Below are 22,559 nucleotides of genomic sequence, written 5' to 3'. Positions count from 1 at the left end.
AGAAAAAATAAACTAGAACCAAAACAACATAGAAATAAATAAACTACCATAGAAAATAAGAGCACTCTATGGTCAGGACGTGACATATACACTATACACATCAATAACACAGCAATATACACATCAAAACATTAAAAGAAAAACACAATAATAGAAAAACACATTCTTCAGTAAAGGTCCTTTTGAATTGAGGCACCAATTCATCACATTTTAGAAAGCCTTAGAGATAAATAAGGAGGCAGCGTAGCTTAGTGGATAGAGCGTTGGACTAGTAAAGAGATAGAGGTAGAGAGATAAAGGTAGGGGGTAGAGAGATAGAGGTAGGGGGTAGAGAGATAGAGGTAGAGAGGTAGAGAGATAGAGGTAGAGAGGTAGAGGTAGGGGGTAGAGAGATAGAGGTAGGGGGTAGAGAGATAGAGGTAGGGGGTAGAGAGATAGAGGTAGGGGGTAGAGAGATAGAGCGTTGGACTAGTAAAGAGATAGAGGTAGAGAGATAAAGGTAGGGGGTAGAGAGATAGAGGTAGGGGGTAGAGAGATAGAGGTAGGGGTAGAGAGATAGAGGTAGAGAGGTAGAGAGATAGAGGTAGAGAGGTAGAGAGATAGAGGTAGAGAGGTAGAGGTAGGGGGTAGAGAGATAGAGGTAGGGGGTAGAGAGATAGAGGTAGGGGGTAGAGAGATAGAGGTAGGGGGTAGAGAGATAGAGCGTTGGACTAGTAAAGAGATAGAGGTAGAGAGATAAAGGTAGGGGGTAGAGAGATAGAGGTAGGGGGTAGAGAGATAGAGGTAGGGGGTAGAGAGATAGAGGTAGAGAGGTAGAGAGATAGAGGTAGAGAGGTAGAGAGATAGAGGTAGAGAGGTAGAGGTAGGGGGTAGAGAGATAGAGGTAGGGGGTAGAGAGATAGAGGTAGGGGGTAGAGAGATAGAGGTAGGGGGTAGAGAGATAGAGCGTTGGACTAGTAAAGAGATAGAGGTAGAGAGATAGAGGTAGGGGGTAGAGAGATAGAGGTAGGGGGTAGAGAGATAGAGGTAGAGAGGTAGAGAGATAGAGGTAGAGAGGTAGAGGTAGGGGTAGAGAGATAGAGGTAGGGGGTAGAGAGATAGAGGTAGGGGGTAGAGAGATAGAGGTAGAGAGGTAGAGAGATAGAGGTAGGGGTAGAGAGATAGAGGTAGAGAGGTAGAGAGACAGAGGTAGAGAGGTAGAGGTAGGGGGTAGAGAGATAGAGGTAGGGGGTAGAGAGATAGAGGTAGGGGGTAGAGAGATAGAGGTAGAGAGGTAGAGAGATAGAGGTAGAGAGGTAGAGAGATAGAGGTAGAGAGATAGAGGTAGGGGGTAGAGAGATGGAGGTAGGGGGTAGAGAGATAGAGGTAGGGGGTAGAGAGATAGAGGTAGGGGTAGAGAGATAGAGGTAGAGAGGTAGAGAGATAGAGGTAGAGAGGTAGAGAGATAGAGGTAGAGAGGTAGAGGTAGGGGGTCGAGAGGTAGAGGTAGGGGGTCGAGAGGTAGAGGTAGGGGGTAGAGAGATAGAGGTAGGGGGTAGAGAGATAGAGGTAGGGAGGTAGAGAGATAGAGGTAGGGGGTAGAGAGATAGAGGTAGGGGGTAGAGAGATAGAGGTAGAGAGGTAGAGAGATAGAGGTAGAGAGGTAGAGGTAGGGGGTAGAGAGATAGAGGTAGGGGGTAGAGAGATAGAGGTAGGGGGTAGAGAGATAGAGGTAGGGGGTAGAGAGATAGAGGTAGGGGGTAGAGAGATAGAGGTAGAGAGGTAGAGAGACAGAGGTAGAGAGGTAGAGGTAGGGGGTAGAGAGATAGAGGTAGGGGGTAGAGAGATAGAGGTAGGGGGTAGAGAGATAGAGGTAGGGGGTAGAGAGATAGAGCGTTGGACTAGTAAAGAGATAGAGGTAGAGAGATAAAGGTAGGGGGTAGAGAGATAGAGGTAGGGGGTAGAGAGATAGAGGTAGGGGGTAGAGAGATAGAGGTAGGGGGTAGAGAGATAGAGCGTTGGACTAGTAAAGAGATAGAGGTAGAGAGATAAAGGTAGGGGGTAGAGAGATAGAGGTAGGGGGTAGAGAGATAGAGGTAGGGGTAGAGAGATAGAGGTAGGGGGTAGAGAGATAGAGCGTTGGACTAGTAAAGAGATAGAGGTAGAGAGATAAAGGTAGGGGGTAGAGAGATAGAGGTAGGGGGTAGAGAGATAGAGGTAGGGGTAGAGAGATAGAGGTAGAGAGGTAGAGAGATAGAGGTAGAGAGGTAGAGAGATAGAGGTAGAGAGGTAGAGGTAGGGGGTAGAGAGATAGAGGTAGGGGGTAGAGAGATAGAGGTAGGGGGTAGAGAGATAGAGGTAGGGGGTAGAGAGATAGAGCGTTGGACTAGTAAAGAGATAGAGGTAGAGAGATAAAGGTAGGGGGTAGAGAGATAGAGGTAGGGGGTAGAGAGATAGAGGTAGGGGGTAGAGAGATAGAGGTAGAGAGGTAGAGAGATAGAGGTAGAGAGGTAGAGAGATAGAGGTAGAGAGGTAGAGGTAGGGGGTAGAGAGATAGAGGTAGGGGGTAGAGAGATAGAGGTAGGGGGTAGAGAGATAGAGGTAGGGGGTAGAGAGATAGAGCGTTGGACTAGTAAAGAGATAGAGGTAGAGAGATAAAGGTAGGGAGTAGAGAGATAGAGGTAGGGGGTAGAGAGATAGAGGTAGGGGGTAGAGAGATAGAGGTAGAGAGGTAGAGAGATAGAGGTAGAGAGGTAGAGGTAGGGGTAGAGAGATAGAGGTAGGGGGTAGAGAGATAGAGGTAGGGGGTAGAGAGATAGAGGTAGAGAGGTAGAGAGATAGAGGTAGGGGTAGAGAGATAGAGGTAGAGAGGTAGAGAGACAGAGGTAGAGAGGTAGAGGTAGGGGGTAGAGAGATAGAGGTAGGGGGTAGAGAGATAGAGGTAGGGGGTAGAGAGATAGAGGTAGAGAGATAGAGGTAGAGAGGTAGAGAGATAGAGGTAGAGAGATAGAGGTAGGGGGTAGAGAGATGGAGGTAGGGGGTAGAGAGATAGAGGTAGGGGGTAGAGAGATAGAGGTAGGGGTAGAGAGATAGAGGTAGAGAGGTAGAGAGATAGAGGTAGAGAGGTAGAGAGATAGAGGTAGAGAGGTAGAGGTAGGGGGTCGAGAGGTAGAGGTAGGGGGTCGAGAGGTAGAGGTAGGGGGTAGAGAGATAGAGGTAGGGGGTAGAGAGATAGAGGTAGGGAGGTAGAGAGATAGAGGTAGGGGGTAGAGAGATAGAGGTAGGGGGTAGAGAGATAGAGGTAGAGAGGTAGAGAGATAGAGGTAGAGAGGTAGAGGTAGGGGGTAGAGAGATAGAGGTAGGGGGTAGAGAGATAGAGGTAGGGGGTAGAGAGATAGAGGTAGGGGGTAGAGAGATAGAGGTAGGGGGTAGAGAGATAGAGGTAGAGAGGTAGAGAGATAGAGGTAGAGAGGTAGAGAGATAGAGGTAGAGAGGTAGAGGTAGGGGGTCGAGAGGTAGAGGTAGGGGGTCGAGAGGTAGAGGTAGGGGGTAGAGAGATAGAGGTAGGGGGTAGAGAGATAGAGGTAGGGAGGTAGAGAGATAGAGGTAGGGGGTAGAGAGATAGAGGTAGGGGGTAGAGAGATAGAGGTAGAGAGGTAGAGAGATAGAGGTAGAGAGGTAGAGGTAGGGGGTAGAGAGATAGAGGTAGGGGGTAGAGAGATAGAGGTAGGGGGTAGAGAGATAGAGGTAGGGGGTAGAGAGATAGAGGTAGGGGGTAGAGAGATAGAGGTAGAGAGGTAGAGAGATAGAGGTAGGGGTTAGAGAGATAGAGGTAGGGGGTAGAGAGATAGAGGTAGGGGGTAGAGAGATAGAGGTAGGGGGTAGAGCTGACAAGGTACAAATCTGTCGTTCTGTCCCCTGAGCAAGGCAGTTAACCCACTGTTCCTAGGCCGTCATTGTAAATAAGAATTTGTTTTTAACTGACTTAACTGCCTTGTTAAATAAAGGTTGAATAAATAAAAAGCAGGTTTTCAGTGGAGATTGATGGGATCTCCAGAGTTAGCCGTCAGAGTTAGCCATCCCTGAGACCAGGTACGGCGGAGGTTTACGCCGGAAGGTTTTATAAACATGAAGAGCGCAATGTATCGATCTACGAGATTTCAAAAAGGGCCTGTTATGTCAGCTTCCCGTGGTAATGACATGTTTACGACCTGTTATAGCAGGTTTACGTGCTGTTTAAGCACCAGGTTTGTAGTTGGTCTGGTTGTAAGTTATAACCTGTTCATGACCTTGTTATAGCAGGTTTAAGTAGTGTTATAGCAGGTGAATGTAGTGTGACTTACCGCAGTCTGTAATTTTCCAGGTCTCAGGTGACTGAAGGGAAACACTATGACCAGGAATTTCTCCAGAGTTAGATAGGTCAGCAGCAGAACTGATACCTGGAACAGTATTAGAGTTACAAACACACAGCTCAGACAGGACAGCTCTCTACAGTCTGTCTGTCTGTCTGTCTGTCTGTCTGTCTGTCTGTCTGTCTGTCTGTCTGTCTGTCTGTCTGTCTGTCTGTCTGTCTGTCTGTCTGCCTGCCTGCCTGCCTGCCTGCCTGCCTGCCTGCCTGCCTGCCTGTCTGCCTGTCTGCCTGTCTGTCTGTCTGTCCGTCTGTCTGTCTGAAGGGACTCAGGCTGCTAGAACAGAGTGATCCTCCAGACTTCTGGGGAAGTGTTAAAATGCACCAGGATGAGAAGGAACAGGTTAAAAACTCAGTCTGCCTCCCAAATGGACTCCTGCCTCCTAAATGGCCCCCTGCACCCAAATGCCCCCTGCCTCCTAAATGGCCCCCTGCCTCAACAATGGCCCCCTGCCTCCTAAATGGCCCCCCTGCCTCCTAAATGGCCCCCTGCCTCCTAAATGGGCCCCCTGCCTCCTAAATGGCCCCCTGCCTCCTAAATGGCCCACTGCCACCTAAATGGCTCTCCTGCCTCCTAAATGGCCCTCTGCCTACTAAATTGCCCTCTGCCTCCTAAATGGCCCACTGCCTCCTAAATGGCCCCCCTGCCTCCTAAATGGCCCCCCTGCCTCCTAAATGGCCCCCTGCCTCTTAAATGGACCCCTGCCACCTAAATGGACCCCTGCCACCTAAATGGCCCCCTGTCTCCTAAATGGCCCCCCTGCCTCCTAAACGGCCCCCCTGCCTCCCAAATGGCCTCCTGCCTCCTAAATGGCCCCCCTGCCTCCTAAATGGCCCCCTGCCTCCCAAATGGCCTCCTGCCTCCTAAATGGCCCCCCTGCCTCCTAAATGGCACTTTGCCTCATAAACGGCCCTCTGCCTCCTAAATGGCCCCCTGCCTCCTAAATGGCCCCCTTCCTCCTAAATGGCCCCCTGCCACCTAAATGGCCCCTGCCTCCTAAATGGACCCCTTGCCTCCTAAATGGACCCCTGCCTCTTAAATGGACCCCTGCCACCTAAATGGCCCCCTGCCTCCTAAATGGACCCCTGCCACCTAAATGGCCCCCTGCCTCCTAAATGGCCCCCCTGCCTCCTAAACGGCCCCCCTGCCTCCTAAACGGCCCCCTGCCTCCTTAATGGCCCCCTGCCTCTTAAATGGACCCCTGCCACCTAAATGCCCCCTGCCTCCTAAATTGCCCCCTGCCTCCTAAATGGCCCCTGCCTCCTAAATGGCCCTCCTGCCTCCTAAATGGCCCCCTGCCTCCTAAATGGCCCTCTGCCTCATAAATGGCCCTCTGCCTCCTAAATGGCCCCCCTGCCTCCTCAAATGGCCCCCTTCCTCCTAAATGGCCCCCTACCTCCTAAATGGCCCCCTGCCTCCTAAATGGCCCCCTGCCTCCTAAATGGCCCCCTGCCACATAAATGCCCCCCTGCCTCCTAAATGGCCCCCTTCCTCCTAAATGGCCCCCTGCCACCTAAATGGCCCCTGCCTCCTAAATGGACCCCTTGCCTCCTAAATGGACCCCTGCCTCTTAAATGGACCCCTGCCACCTAAATGGCCCCCTGCCTCCTAAATGGACCCCTGCCACCTAAATGGCCCCCTGCCTCCTAAATGCCCCCCCTGCCTCCTAAACGGCCCCCCTGCCTCCTAAACGGCCCCCTGCCTCCTTAATGGCCCCCTGCCTCTTAAATGGACCCCTGCCACCTAAATGCCCCCTGCCTCCTAAATTGCCCCCTGCCTCCTAAATGGCCCCTGCCTCCTAGATGGCCCCCCTGCCTCCTAGATGGCTCCCCTGCCTCCTAAATGGCCCCCTGCCTCCTAAATGGCCCTCTGCCTCCTAAATGGCCCCCCTGCCTCCTAAATTGCCCCCCTGCCTCCTAAATGGCCCCCCTGCCTCCTAAATGGCCCCCTGCCTCCTCAATGGCCCCCTGCCTCCTAAATGCCCTCTGCCTCCTAAATGTTCCCCTGCCTCCTAAATGGGCCCCCTGCCTCCTAAATGGCCCCCTGCCTCCTCAATGGCCCCCTGCCTCCTAAATGCCCCCCTGCCTCCTAAATGGCCCCCTGCCTCCTAAATGGCCCCCTGCCTCCCAAATGGCCCCCTGCCTCCCAAATGGCCCCCCTGCCACCTAAATGGCCCCCTGCCTCCTAAATGGCCCTCTGCCTCCTAAATGGCCCTCTGCCTCCTAAATGGCCCTCTGCCTCCTAAATGGCCCCCTGCCTCCTAAATGGCCCCCTGCCTCCTAAATGGCCCCCCTTCCTCCTAAATGGCCACCCTGCCTCCCAAATGCCCCCCTGCCTCCCAAATGGCCCCCTGCCTCCTAACTGGCCCTCCTGCCTCCTAAATGCCCCCCTGCCTCCTAGATGGCCCCCCTGCCTCCTAAATGGCCTCCTGCCTCCTAAATGCCCCCCTGCCTCCTAACTTGCCCTCCTGCCTCCTAAATGGCCCTCTGCCTCCTAAATGGCCCTCTGCCTCCTAAATGGCCCCCTGCCTCCTAAATGCCCCCCTGCCTCCTAAATGGCCCCCCTGCCTCCCAAATGGCCCCCTGCCTCCTAGATGGACCCCCTGCCTCCTAAATGCCCTCCTGCCTCCTAAATGGCCCCCCTGCCTCCTAAATGGCCCCCTGCCTCCTAAATGGCCCCCCTTCCTCCTAAATGGCCCCCCTGCCTCCCAAATGCCCCCCTGCCTCCCAAATGGCCCCCTGCCTCCTAACTGGCCCTCCTGCCTCCTAAATGGCCCCCTGCCTCCTAGATGGCCCCCCTGCCTCCTAGATGGCCCCCCTGCCTCCTAAATGGCCCTCTGCCTCCTAAATGGCCCCCTGCCTCCTAGATGGCCCCCCTGCCTCCTAGATGGCCCTCCTGCCTCCTAAATGGCCCCCCTGCCTCCCAAATGGCCCCCCTGCCTCCTAGATGGCCCCCCTGCCTCCTAAATGGCCCCCTGCCTCCTAAATGGCCCCCTGCCTCCTAGATGGCCCCCCTGCCTCCTAAATGGCCCCCTGCCTCCTTAATGCCCCCCTGCCTCCTAAATGGCCCCCTGCCTCCTAAATGGCCCCCCTGCCTCCCAAATGGCCCCCCTGCCTCCCAAATGGCCCCCTGCCTCCCAAATGGCCCCCTGCCTCCTAACTGGCCCTCCTGCCTCCTAAATGGCCCCCTGCCTCCTAGATGGCCCCCCTGCCTCCTAGATGGCCCCCCTGCCTCCTAAATGGCCCCCCTGCCTCCTTAATGGCCCCCTGCCTCCTAGATGCCCCCCCTGTATCCTAAATGGCCCCCCTGCCTCCTAAATTGCACCCTAAAGTAGTACACGATATAAGGAACAGAGTGCCAATTGGAACACATATATTTTGAGGGGAAATATATAAAAAATATTATGAGTTGGCCCTGGAGACAGATCAGGACGTTCTGGAACAATCAAGGCATCTCTTAGGACTCTCTCACCATCTGCAGGTGTGTGTGTGTGTGTGTGTGTGTGTGTGTGTGTGTGTGTGTGTGTGTGTGTGTGTGTGTGTGTGTGTGTGTGTGTGTGTCTGTGTGTCTGTGTGTCTGTGTGTCTGTGTGTGTGTGTGTGTGTGTGTGTGTGTGTGTGTGTGTGTGTGTGTGTGCTTGCGCGTGTTAATTCACCTCTGAGGAGAGCATAGCCAGGAATCCGATGGTTCGACATTCCACACTCTCCATCCACAGGAGAGCGTTACGATTGTACTCCCCTCGGAACTTCACGTCAAACACACCGACAAAGAACAGGTACACTCCCATTAGACAGTCTGCACCTGAAGGAGGGAGAGAGAGAGAGAGAGAGAGAGAGAGAGAGAGAGAGAGAGAGAGAGAGAGAGAGAGAGACAGAGAGAGAGACAGAGAGAGTGAGAGAGAGACAGAGAGAGACAGAGAGACAGAGAGAGAGAGAGAGAGAGAGAGAGAGACAGAGAGAGAGACAGAGAGAGAGACAGAGACAGAGACAGAGAGAGAGAGAGAGAGAGAGAGAGAGAGAGAGCAAGAGAGAGAGAGAGACAGAGAGAGAGACAGAGAGAGAGACAGAGACAGAGAGAGAGACAGAGACAGAGACAGAGACAGAGAGAGAGACAGAGACAGAGACAGAGACAGAGAGAGAGAGAGAGAGCAAGAGAAGAGAGAGAGAGAGAGACAGAGAGATTGGATTAGACAGTGCTATAATAACTTTCCAGATCGGTCTTCTTCTACTACCTGTATGAGTTGGTAAACAACCTGAGGGAGGTGCATACTGCCACCTGGAGGGTGTTGTTTGAACAGGAATAAAAGCCAAGGTTGACTATTTTCTGCCACCTGCAGCTGTAGAATGTTTGCTCACAAGTATAATTCATTAACTGATCCCTCCTAATGACCTGGATGGAAGTACGTGATCCTTCCTTAACCCATAGGAAGTCCCACCCAGTTGACTACTTCAAAATGATGAAAGTCCTCAATGGCGCTGCCCCAATACCTAAAACGGGCTTCTGGGCACTACAGGCCTCTATCTATCTCTCTGATTAAACCCTACTTCATCTTCTCACTTTGTAGCGATTCAATGGTCAGTTTCCCATTCCACATTAGTGCTCTCATGTGTGTCTGATGACAAGTTGCCAGCTTGTTAGACTGTCTTAAGTATTAGAGGTAGAGAGAGAGAGAGAGAGAGAGAGAGAGAGAGAGAGAGAGAGAGAGAGAGAGAGAGAGAGAGAGAGAGAGAAAGAGAGCGAGAGAGGGTAGAGAGGTAGAGGTATGGGGTAGAGAGGTATGGGGTAGAGAGGTAGAGAGGTAGAGAGGTAGAGAGAGAGAGAGAGCGAGAGAGCGAGAGAGCGCGAGCGAGAGAGAGAGAGAGAGAGAGTGAGAGAGAGAGAGAGAGAGAGAGAGAGAGAGAGAGAGAGAGAGAGAGAGAGAGAGAGAGAGAGAAAATCACTAGTGCAAAATTTCAATTGGCTATATTAAAACTGTTTAATTTGATCCTGAGTGTAGATTATTTCCCTGACATCTGGAATCAAGGACTCATAACCCCAGTCTTTAAGAACGGAGACAAATTTGACCCTAACAATTACAGAGGCATTTGTGTGAACAGTAACCTGGGGAAGGTTTTCTGTAGTATCATCAATGTAAGAGTTCTAAACTTCCTTAATAAGCACAATGTCTTGAGTAAAAGCCAAATTGGATTTATACCAAAACATCGCACAACTGATCATATTTACACCTTACACACCCTGATAGATATAATACCAAAATATACGCTTGCTTTATCGACTTCCAAAAAGCATTTGATTCTATTTGGCATACAGGACTGTTCTACAAAGTTATTGAAAGTGGTGTAGGGGGTAAAACATATGACATAATTAAATCAATGTATACTGGCAATAAGTGCAGCATTAAAATTGGTAAGAAAATAACAGAATTCTTTAACCAGGGGCGGGGCCTTCGTCAGGGTTGCAATCTGAGCCCTGCACTCTTCAATATTTACATCAACGAATTGGCCACTATTCTAGAAAAATCCTCAGCCCTGGTGTTAGTCTCCACAATTCAGAAGTTAAATGCCTACTCTTCGCAGATGACCTATGCCTGCTGTCACCCATAGCATATGGCCTACAGCAGAGCCTGGACCTGCTAGAGCAGTACTGCCAGACCTGGGCCCTGGCAGTAAACCCCAAAAAGACTAAAATAATGATTTTCCAGAGAAGATCCAGATCTCAGGGAATTAGACCAAAGTTCTCAATTGGTACAAAATATATAGAGTACTGTACACACTACAATTACTTAGGTTTAAAAATAAGCTCAACTGGACACCTTAATGAGGCAGTGAATGAACTGAGAGAGAAAGCAAGCAGGGCATTCTACGCCATTAAAAAGCAAATTCAAATTGAAATACCTATTAAAATTTGGCTAAAACTAATTGAATATGTCATTGAACCAATTGCACTTTATGGCAGCGAGGTGTGGGGTCCACTTGCAAAACAAGATTTCATCAAATGGGACAAACACCCCATTGAAACCCTGCATGCAGAGTTCTGTAAGATTCTCCTACATGTCCAGAGGAAAACTACAAACAATGCATGCAGGGCAGAATTAGGCCAATATCCACTAATAATAAAAACTCAAAAAAGAGCAATTAAGTTTTGGAAACATCTAAAATACAGTGACCCCCTCTCATATCATTACCAAGCCCTGCAATGCCAAGAGCTGAGCAAAGAAAATAGTCCCCTCATCCAGCTGGTCCTGGGGCTGAGTTCACAAACCTGTTCTACTAACACATTGAAGCCTCAGGACCAGAACATCCAATCAATCAGAATAAACCAAATTACAACACAGTCAAAACAAAACTACATTGCTTATTGGGAAACACAAGCACAAACACAAAGCAAAATGCAGTGCTATCTGGCCCTAAATCGACAGTACACTATGGCTAAATATTTGACCATGGTTACTGATCAAAACCTTAGAAAACCTTGACAAAGTACAGGCTCAGTGAGCACAGCATTGCCATTGAGAAGGGTAGACGCAGGAAAACCTGGCTCCCTGTAGAGGAAAGGCTGTGCAACCACTGCACAACAGCAGAATCTGAGACGGAGCTGCATTTCCTGACAAAATGTAAAAAATATAAAACAATTAGAGAGTGTCATTTCCCCAAATTTGAAACCCTTATTCAAGGTTTTAAAGACCTCTCTGATGAGGATAGGCTACCCGTCCTGGTGGGTGGAGGACGCAGAGAGCTGTGTGTTGGCAGCGCACTACATTGCTGCCTGCCATAAGTTGAGGGACAGTGTCTGACAGACCGATAAACCTGCACATGTACTCTACTGTATGCTTATTGTTATTGTTGAATGTGTTGGTTATTTTGACCCTTGGTTATTGTTGTTACTGTTGTCCCGTTGACAATTTTGATTCTCATTTTTATTTATTTTTTATATTGTAAATATACAAAATAAGCTTTGGCAATATGTACATTGTTACGTCATGCCAATAAAGTGAATTGAATTGAATTGAATTGAATTGAGAGAGAGAGAGGGTAGAGGTGGAGAGGTAGAGGTAGGAGGTAGAGAGATAGAGGTAGGGGGTAGAGAGATAGAGGTAGGGGGTAGAGAGATAGAGGTAGGGGGTAGAGAGATAGAGGTAGGGGGTAGAGAGATAGAGGTAGGGGTAGAGAGGTAGAGGTAGGGGGTAGAGAGGTAGAGGTAGGGGGTAGAGAGATAGAGGTATGGGTAGAGAGGTAGAGGTAGAGGTAGAGGTAGAGAGGTAGAGGTACGGGGGAGAGAGATAGAGGTAGGGGTAGAGAGGTAGAGGTAGGTAGAGAGATAGAGGTAGAGAGGTAGAGAGATAGAGATATTTAGATCTGCCTGGTCTGCTGAGTGTCATTTAGACCTGCCTGGCCTGCTGAGGCATTTACCTTGACTGAGCTCTACACTGAGGAGATAGATGAGGGGAAGGATCTGGCCACCTGGACATAGAGAGGGCTGCATAATCAAATCAGGTTTTCTACTTTTATTACAACAGGTGTAGACTTTACCTTTCCCAACAATGCAGAGTTAAAAAGTAAGAAAACATTAGAAAACAAGAAAAAAAGGAAATAAAAATAACGGTAACGAGGATGTACAAAAAATACATATATAGACACTAATATATTATATATACAATATACAGTCGTGGTCAAAAGTTTTGAGAATGACACAAATATTAATTTTCACAAAGTTTGCTACTTCAGTGTCTTTAGATATTTTTCTCAGATGTTACTATGGAATACTGAAGTATAATTACAAGCATTTCATAAGTGTCAAAGGCTTTTATTGACAATTACATGAAGTTGATGCAAAGAGTCAATATCTGCAGTGTTGACCCTTCTTTTTCAAGACCTCTGCAATCCGCCCTGGCATGCTGTCAATTAACTCCTGGGCCACATCCTGATTGATGGCAGACCATTGTTGCATAATCAATGCTTGGAGTTTGTCAGAATTTGTGAGTTTTTGTTTGTCCACCCGCCTCCTGAGGATTGACCACAAGTTCTCAATGGGATTAAGGTCTGGGGAGTTTCCTGGCCATGGACCCAAAATATCAATGTTTTGTTCCCCGAGCCACTTAGTTATCACTTCTGCCTTAAGGCAAGGTGCTCCATCATGCTGGAAAAGGCATTGTTCGTCACCAAACTGTTCCTGGATGGTTGGGAGAAGTTGCTCTCAGAGGATGTGTTGGTACCATTCTTTATTCATGGCTGTGTTCTTAGGCAAAATTGTGAGTCAGCCCACTCCCTTGGCTGAGAAGCAACCCCACACATGAATGGTCTCAGGATGCTTTACTGTTGGCATGACACAGGACTGATGGCAGCGCTCACCTTGTCTTCTCCGGACAACGTTTTTTCGAGATGCCCAAAACAATCGGAAAGGGGATTCATCAGAGAAAATGACTTTACCCCAGTCCTCAGCAATCCAATCCTTGTACCTTTTGCAGAATGTCAGTCTGTCCCTGATGTTTTTCCTGGAGAGAAATGGCTTCTTTGCTGCCCTTCTTGACACCAGACCACCCTCCAAAAGTCTTCGCCTCACTGTGCATGCAGATGCACTCACACCTGCCTGCTGCCATTCCTGAGCAAGCTCTGTACTTGGTGGTGCCCCGATCCCGCAGCTGAATCAACTTTAGGAGACGGTCTTGGCGCTTGCTGGACTTTCTTGGGCGCCCTGAAGCCTTCTTCTCAACAATTGACCTGCTCTCCTTGAAGTTCTTGATGATCCGATAAATGGTTGATTTAGGTGCAATCTTACTGGCAGCACTGTGCTTGCCTGTGAAGCCCTTTTTGTGCAAAGCAATGATGACGGCACATGTTTCCTTGCAGGGTAACCATGGTTGACAGAGGAAGAACAATGATTCCAAGCACCACCCTCCTTTTGAAGCTTCCAGTCTGTTATTTGAACTCAATCAGCATGACAGAGTGATCTCCAGCCTTGTCCTTGTCAACACTCACACCTGTGTTAACGAGAGAATCACTGACATGATGTCAGCTGGTCCTTTTGTGGCAGGGCTGAAATGCAGTGGAAATGTTTTTGGCGGGGATTCAGTTAATTTGCATGGCAAAGAGGGACTTTGCAATTAATTGCAATTCATCTGATCACTCTTCATAACATTCTGGAGTATATGCAAATTGCCATCATACATACTGAGGCAGCAGACTGTGAAAATTTAAATTTGTGTCATTCTCAAAACTTTTGGCCACGACTGTAGAATAACGAGGATGTACAAATAATATATATATTAAACACACTAATATATTATATACAATAACGAGGCTATATTTACTGCTCAAAAAAATAAAGGGAACACTAAAATAACACATCCTAGATCTGAATGAATGAAATAATCTTATTAAATACTTTTTTCTTTACATAGTTGAATGTGCTGACAACAAAATCACAAAAAAATTATCAATGGAAATCCAATTTATCAACCCATGGAGGTCTGGATTTTGGGTCACACTCAAAATTAAAGTGGAAAACCACACTACAGGCTGATCCAACTTTGATGTAATGTCCTTAAAACAAGTCAAAATGAGGCTCAGTAGTGTGTGTGGCCTCCACTTGCCTGTATGACCTCCCTACAATGCCTGGGCATGCTCCTGATGAGGTGGCAGATGGTCTCCTGAGGGATCTCCTCCCAGACCTGGACTAAAGCATCTGCCAACTCCTGGACAGTCTGTGGTGCAACGTGGCGTTGGTGGATGGAGCGAGACATGATGTCCCAGATGTGCTCAATTGGATTCAGGTCTGGGGAACGGGCGGGCCAGTCCATAGCATCAATGCCTTCCTCTTGCAGGAACTGCTGACACACTCCAGCCACATGAGGTCTAGCATTGTCTTGCATTAGGAGGAACCCAGGGCCAACCGCACCAGCATATGGTCTCACAAGGGGTCTGAGGATCTCATCTCGGTACCTAATGGCAGTCAGGCTACCTCTGGGGAGCACATGGAGGGCTGTGCGGCCCCTCCAAAAAATGCCACCCCACACCATGACTGACCCACCGCCAAACCGGTCATACTGGAGGGTGTTGCAGGCAGCAGAACGTTCTCCACAGTGTCTCCAGACTCTGTCACGTCTGTCACGTGCTCAGTGTGAACCTGCTTTCATCTGTGAAGAGCACAGGGCGCCAGTGGCGAATTTGCCAATCTTGGTGTTCTCTGGCAAATGCAAAACGTCCTGCACGGTGTTGGGCTGTAAGCACAACCCCCACCTGTGGATGTCGGGCCCTCATACCACCCTCATGGAGTCTGTTTCTGACCGTTTGAGCAGACACATGCACATTTGTGGACTGCTGGAGGTCATTTTGCAGGGCTCTGGCAGTGCTCCTCCTGCTCCTCCTTGCACAAAGGCGGAGGTAGCGGTCCTGCTGCTGGGTTGTTGCCCTCCTACGGCCTCCTCCACGTCTCCTGATGTACTGGCCTGTCTCCTGGTAGCGCCTCCATGCTCTGGACACTACGCTGACAGACACAGCAAACCTTCTTGCCACAGCTCGCATTGATGTGCCATCCTGGATGAGCTGCACTACCTGAGCCACTTGTGTGGGTTGTAGACTCCGTCTCATGCTACCACTAGAGTGAAAGCACCGCCAGCATTCAAAAGTGACCAAAACATCAGCCAGGAAGCATAGGAACTGAGAAGTGGTCTGTGGTCCCCACCTGCAGAACCACTCCTTTATTGGGGGTGTCTTGCTAATTGCCTATAATTTCCACCTGTTGTCTATTCCATTTGCACAACAGCATGTGAAATTTATTGTCAATCAGTGTTGCTTCCTAAGTGGACAGTTTGATTTCACAGAAGTGTGATTGACTTGGAGTTACATTGTGTTGTTTAAGTGTTCCCTTTATTTTTTTTGAGCAGTGTATATACATATATATATATATAAGAACTGTATATATACAGTTGAAGTCGAAAGTTTACATACACCTTAGCCAAATACATTTAAACTCAGTTTTTCACAATTCCTGACATTTGATCCCAGTAAGAATTCCCTGTTTTAGGTCAGTTAGGATCACCACTTTGTTTTAAGAATGTGAAATGTCAGAATAATAGTAGAGAGAATGATATATTTCAGCTTTTATTTCTTTCATCACATTCCCAGTGGGTCAGAAGTTTACATACACTCAATTAGTATTTGGTAGCATTGCCTTTAAATTGTTTAACTTGGGTCAAACATTTCAGGTAGCCTTCCACAAGCTTCCCACAATAAGTTGGGTGAATTTTGGCCCATTCCTCCTGACAGAGTTGGTGTAACCTAGTCAGGTTTGTAGGTCTCCTTGCTCACACCCTTTTTCAGTTCTGCCCACACATTTTCTATGGGACTGAGGTCAGGGCTTTGTGATGGCCACTCCAATACCTTGCCTTTGTTGTCCTTAAGCCATTTTCCACAACTTTGGAAGTATGCTTGGGGTCATTGTCCATTTGGAAGACCCATTTGCGACCAAGCTTTAATAACTTCCTGACTGATGTCTTGAGATGTTGCTTCAATATATACACATCATTGTCCTTTCCTCTGAAGAACCGCTTTATGTACAAAAAGTTGCCAACGCTGAGCCATTCTGCTAGTCAGAGACTCCCAGCCAACAGAACTATACAAAATGGCGTGACGTGTACGAAAAATTGTCCCAAGTGATGAAACGCACAACTGAATGATAGACTGAATCTAAAGGTTATAAAACAGAGGCTGCTGCAGTCCTGTAGATTTTATTTTCAAATTAGGCTCCATTCAATGAGCAGACAGGCGGCTCCTCAGGGTCAATATTACGAGACCTAGAGAACAACATGTACTTGGTTTTATTAGCATTTAGCACTAGCCATTTAAAAAAAAAAATTGAGTCTAAACAATGCTCAAGGACATGTGCAAGGCCAGCTACTACCCTCTGTAGCAGGACCTCTATACTATCTACTACCCTCTGTACTACCCTCTGTAGCAGGACCTCTATACAATCTACTACCCTCTGCAGCAGGACCTCTATACTACCTACTACCCTCTGTAGCAGGACCTCTATACTATCTACTACCCTCTGTAGCAGGACCTCTATACTATCTACTACCCTCTGTAGCAGGACCTCTATACTATCTACTACCCTCTGCAGCAGGACCTCTATACTATCTACTACCCTCTCTACTACCCTCTGTAGCAGGACCTCTATACTATCTACTACCCTCTGCAGCAGGACCTCTATATTATCTACTACCCTCTGCAGCAGGACCTCTATACTATCTACTACCCTCTGTAGCAGGACCTCTATACTATCTACTACCCTCTGTAGCAGGACCTCTATACTATCTACTACCCTCTGCAGCAGGACCTCTATACTATCTACTACCCTCTGTACTACCATCTGTAGCAGGACCTCTATACTATCTACTACCCTCTGTACTACCATCTGTAGCAGGACCTCTATACTATTCACTACCCTCTGCTGCAGGACCTCTATACTATCTACTACCCTCTGCAGCAGGACCTCTATACTATCTACTACCCTCTGTACTACCATCTGTAGCAGGACCTCTATACTATCTACTACCCTCTGTAGCAGGACCTCTATACTATCTACTACCCTCTGCAGCAGGACCTCTATACTATCTACTACCCTCTGCAGCAGGACCTCTATACTATCTACTACCCTCTGCAGCAGGACCTCTATACTATCTACTACCCTCTGTAGCAGGACCTCTATACTATCTACTACCCTCTGTAGCAGGACCTCTATACTATCTACTACCCTCTGCTAGCAGGACCTCTATACTATCTACTACCCTCTGCAGCAGGACCTCTATACTATCTACTACCCTCTGTAGCAGGACCTCTATACTATCTACTACCCTCTGCAGCAGGACCTCTATACTATCTACTACCCTCTGTAGCAGGACCTCTATACTATCTACTACCCTCTGTAGCAGGACCTCTATACTATCTACTACCCTCTGTAGCAGGACCTCTATACTATCTACTACCCTCTGCAGCAGGACCTCTATACTATCTACTACCATCTGCAGCAGGACCTCTATACTATCTACTACCCTCTGTACTACCATCTGTAGCAGGACCTCTATACTATCTACTACCCTCTGTACTACCATCTGTAGCAGGACCTCTATACTATCTACTACCCTCTGCAGCAGGACCTCTATACTATCTACTACCCTCTGCAGCAGGACCTCTATACTATCTACTACCATCTGTACTACCATCTGTAGCAGGACCTCTATACTATCTACTACCCTCTGTAGCAGGACCTCTATACTATCTACTACCCTCTGTAGCAGGACCTCTATACTATCTACTACCCTCTGTAGTGCCTTGTGGTCAAATGTCGAGCAGGTGCCATACCAAGCAGTGATGCAACCTGTCAGGATGCACTCGATGGTGCAGCTGTACTACTTTTTGAGGATCTGAGGACCCATGCCAAATCTTTTCAGTCTCCTGAGGGGGATTAGGTTGATGAGGCATGGGTAGAGGAGAGGACAGAGGGGTGGAGGCATTGGGACAGGAATGATGGTCACCAAGTGGGAGAGCTAGGGAGGGAGAATAAAATGAGAGAAATTAGAAAGTTGAAGAGGGACTTAGAGAGGGTACTGGTAGAGACCTGGTAGAGACCTGGTAGAGACCTGGTAGAGACCTGGTAGAGACCTGGTAGGGACCTGGTAGAGACCTGATAGAGACCTGGTAGGGACCTGGTAGGGACCTGGTAGAGACCTGGTAGAGACCTGGTAGAGACCTGGTAGGGACCTGGTAGGGACCTGGTAGAGACCTGGTAGAGACCTGGTAGGGACCTGGTAGAGACCTGGTAGAGACCTGGTAGAGACCTGGTAGGGACCTGGTAGAGACCTGGTAGAGACCTGGTAGGGACCTGGTAGAGACCTGGTAGAGACCTGGTAGGGACCTGGTAGGGACCTGGTAGGGACCTGGTAGAGACCTGGTAGAGACCTGGTAGAGACCTGGTAGGGACCTGGTAGGGACCTGGTAGAGACCTGGTAGAGACCTGGTAGCGACCTGGTAGGGACCTGGTAGGGACCTGGTAGGGACCTGGTAGAGACCTGGTAGAGACCTGGTAGAGGCCTGGTAGAGGCCTGGTAGAGACCTGGTAGAGACCTGGTAGGGACCTGGTAGGGACCTGGTAGGGACCTGGTAGAGACCTGGTAGAGACCTGGTAGAGACCTGGTAGGGACCTGGTAGAGACCTGGTAGGGACCTGGTAGAGACCTGGTAGAGACCTGGTAGAGACCTGGTAGGGACCTGGTAGGGACCTGGTAGAGACCTGGTAGAGACCTGGTAGAGACCTGGTAGGGACCTGGTAGAGACCTGGTAGAGACCTGGTAGAGACCTGGTAGGGACCTGGTAGAGACCTGGTAGAGACCTGGTAGAGACCTGGTAGGGACCTGGTAGAGACCTGGTAGGGACCTGGTAGAGACCTGGTAGGGACCTGGTAGAGACCTGGTAGAGACCTGGTAGAGGCCTGATAGAGACCTGATAGAGACCTGGTAGAGACCTGGTAGGGACCTGGTAGAGACCTGGTAGAGACCTGATAGAGGCCTGATAGAGACCTGGTAGAGACCTGATAGAGACCTGGTAGAGACCTGGTAGAGACCTGGTAGAGACCTGGTAGGGACCTGGTAGGGACCTGGTAGGGAACTGGTAGGGACCTGGTAGGGACCTGGTAGAGACCTGGTAGAGACCTGGTAGGGACCTGGTAGAGACCTGGTAGGGACCTGGTAGGGACCTGGTAGGGACCTGGTAGAGACCTGGTAGAGACCTGGTAGGGACCTGGTAGAGACCTGGTAGAGACCTGGTAGAGACCTGGTAGGGACCTGGTAGGGACCTGGTAGAGACCTGGTAGAGACCTGGTAGAGGCCTGGTAGAGACCTGGTAGAGACCTGGTAGGGACCTGGTAGAGACCTGGTAGGGACCTGGTAGGGACCTGGTAGAGACCTGGTAGAGACCTGGTAGAGACCTGGTAGGGACCTGGTAGGGACCTGGTAGAGACCTGGTAGGGACCTGGTAGGGACCTGGTAGAGACCTGGTAGAGACCTGGTAGAGACCTGGTAGAGGCCTGGTAGGGACCTGGTAGAGACCTGGTAGAGACCTGGTAGGGACCTGGTAGGGACCTGGTAGAGAGTGTACTGAGAGAGACCTGGTAGAGACCTGGTAGGGACCTGGTAGAGACCTGGTAGAGACCTGGTAGGGACCTGGTAGAGACCTGGTAGGGACCTGGTAGAGACCTGGTAGAGACCTGGTAGGGACCTGGTAGGGACCTGGTAGGGACCTGGTAGAGACCTGGTAGGGACCTGGTAGAGACCTGGTAGAGACCTGGTAGAGGCCTGGTAGAGACCTGGTAGGGACCTGGTAGAGACCTGGTAGAGAGTGTACTGAGAGAGACCTAGTAGAGACCTGGTAGAGACCTGGTAGAGACCTGGTAGAGACCTGGTAGAGACCTGGTAGAGACCTGGTAGAGACCTGATAGAGACCTGGTAGAGACCTGGTAGAGAGCTGGTAGGGACCTGGTAGGGACCTGGTAGAGACCTGGTAGGGACCTGGTAGGGACCTGTTAGAGACCTGGTAGAGAGTGTACTGAGAGAGACCTGGTAGAGACCTGGTAGAGACCTGGTAGAGACCTGGTAGGGACCTGGTAGAGACCTGGTAGGGACCTGGTAGGGACCTGGTAGAGACCTGGTAGAGACCTGGTAGAGACCTGGTAGAGACCTGATAGAGACCTGGTAGAGACCTGGTAGGGACCTGGTAGAGACCTGGTAGAGAGCTGGTAGGCCTGAGTAGAGACCTGGTAGAGACCTGGTAGAGACCTGGTAGAGACCTGGTAGAGACCTGGTAGAGACCTGGTAGAGACCTGGTAGGGACCTGGTAGAGACCTGGTAGAGACCTGGTAGGGACCTGGTAGGGACCTGGTAGGGACCTGGTAGAGACCTGGTAGAGACCTGGTAGGGACCTGGTAGAGACCTGGTAGAGACCTGGTAGGGACCTGGTAGAGACCTGGTAGAGACCTGGTAGGGACCTGGTAGAGACCTGGTAGAGACCTGGTAGAGACCTGGTAGGGACCTGGTAGGGACCTGGTAGAGACCTGGTAGAGACCTGGTAGGGACCTGGTAGAGACCTGGTAGAGACCTGGTAGAGACCTGGTAGGGACCTGGTAGGGACCTGGTAGAGACCTGGTAGAGACCTGGTAGGGACCTGGTAGAGACCTGGTAGGGACCTGGTAGAGGCCTGGTAGGGACCTGGTAGGGACCTGGTAGAGACCTGGTAGGGACCTGGTAGAGGACCTGGTAGGGACCTGGTAGAGAGCTGGTAGAGACCTGGTAGGGACCTGGTAGAGACCTGGTAGAGAGTGTACTGAGAGAGACCTGGTAGAGACCTGGTAGAGACCTGGTAGAGACCTGGTAGGGACCTGGTAGAGACCTGGTAGAGACCTGGTAGAGACCTGGTAGGGACCTGGTAGAGACCTGGTAGAGACCTGGTAGAGACCTGGTAGAGAGTGTACTGAGAGAGACCTGGTAGAGACCTGGTAGAGAGTGTACTGAGAGAGACCTGGTAGAGACCTGGTAGAGACCTGGTAGGGACCTGGTAGAGACCTGGTAGAGACCTGGTAGAGAGTGTACTGAGAGAGACCTGGTAGGGACCTGGTAGGGACCTGGTAGAGACCTGGTAGGGACCTGGTAGAGACCTGGTAGAGACCTGATAGAGACCTGTTAGAGACCTGGTAGAGGCCTGGTAGGGACCTGGTAGAGACCTGGTAGAGACCTGGTAGGGACCTGGTAGGGACCTGGTAGAGACCTGGTAGAGGCCTGGTAGGGACCTGGTAGAGACCTGGTAGGGACCTGGTAGGGACCTGGTAGAGACCTGGTAGAGGCCTGGTAGGGACCTGGTAGAGACCTGGTAGAGACCTGGTAGGGACCTGGTAGGGACCTGGTAGAGACCTGGTAGAGACCTGGTAGAGACCTGGTAGAGACCTGGTAGTGAGCTGGTAGGGACCTGGTAGAGACCTGGTAGAGACCTGGTAGGGACCTGGTAGGGACCTGGTAGAGACCTGGTAGAGACCTGGTAGAGGCCTGGTAGGGACCTGGTAGAGACCTGGTAGAGACCTGGTAGGGACCTGGTAGGGACCTGGTAGGGACCTGGTAGAGACCTGGTAGAGACCTGGTAGAGACCTGGTAGAGAGCTGGTAGGGACCTGGTAGAGACCTGGTAGAGACCTGGTAGAGACCTGGTAGGGACCTGGTGGAGACCTGGTAGAGAGCTGGTAGGGACCTGGTAGAGACCTGGTAGAGACCTGGTAGGGACCTGGTAGAGACCTGGTAGAGAGCTGGTAGGGACCTGGTAGAGACCTGGTAGAGACCTGGTAGAGACCTGGTAGAGACCTGGTAGAGAAATCCAGAACTAGAACAAAAGCAGATAGTTGATTGTTGTGATAGAATAGGGAGAGAGAAAAGAGACAAAATAGGAGAGGGGAAAATATTCTGCCACCGGTCCCCAAGAAAAAAGAGAAGAAGAAGAGAGGAGAAGGAAAGAGAGGAGAGGAAGGTGGTATGAGAGATGAAGGGGTAATGAATGATAGATGAGTAACAGCAGTTTGTTGTGACAGCAGGTCCAGTGAGAGAGAGAGAGAGAGACGAGAGAGATAGAAAGAGAGAGCGTGTGTGTGTGTGTGTGTGTGTGTGTGTGTGTGTGTGTGTGCGCACGTGCGTGCGTGCGTGCGTGCGTGCGTGTGTGCGTGTGTGTGTGCGCGCGCGTGCGTGCGTGCGTGGGTGCGTGTGTGTGTGTGCGCGCGCGCGCGCGTGCGTGTGTGTGTGTGTGTGTATCTATAAAAAGTTCATATAACTCACAACAGAGGACTTTGATACAGACAGCGTGCAGGTTGTTCTCCGCTCTGATCACAGATCTCATCCCGATGACAAAGAGGTTCCCAAAGCATGTGATGAAGGCCATGACCCACACGGAGACCCTGAGCACCACGTTGGCTAACAGGTCCTCGAAGGAAGAGATACCGTCTGTGTTGGGCTTACACGTTCTCACGTGGGGCGCATAGGAACAGTACTGGAAGGTCTTGAAGTAGCTACGGAGAGGAGAGGAAGGGGTGGGGGATAAGTGGAGAGGAGAGGAGAGGAGAGGAGATAGGAGGAGAGGAGAGGACAGGACA

General features: G+C 50.1%; 1 protein-coding gene across 1 annotated transcript in view; it reads right to left on the bottom strand.

Moving 5' to 3' along the window:
- Positions 1-22,559, bottom strand: part of LOC106604019 (relaxin receptor 2) — a 109,487-nt gene that overhangs the window by 13,825 nt on the left and 73,103 nt on the right. The window contains exons 14-16 of the mRNA XM_082974817.1: positions 22,246-22,475; positions 8,043-8,188; positions 4,323-4,418 (exon numbers count right to left, since the gene is read on the bottom strand). Coding sequence (XP_082830943.1) covers positions 4,323-4,418; positions 8,043-8,188; positions 22,246-22,475 — 472 coding nt within the window. The remainder of the gene's footprint in view (positions 1-4,322; positions 4,419-8,042; positions 8,189-22,245; positions 22,476-22,559) is intronic.

The sequence above is a fragment of the Salmo salar genome, chromosome 04 (assembly GCF_965601325.2).
Source record: "Salmo salar chromosome 04, fSalSal1, whole genome shotgun sequence".
In the NCBI taxonomy this organism is placed as follows: Eukaryota; Metazoa; Chordata; class Actinopteri; order Salmoniformes; family Salmonidae; genus Salmo; species Salmo salar.
Note: the sequence above shows the minus strand (reverse complement) of the source record. Positions and strands in the feature narration are given on the sequence as shown.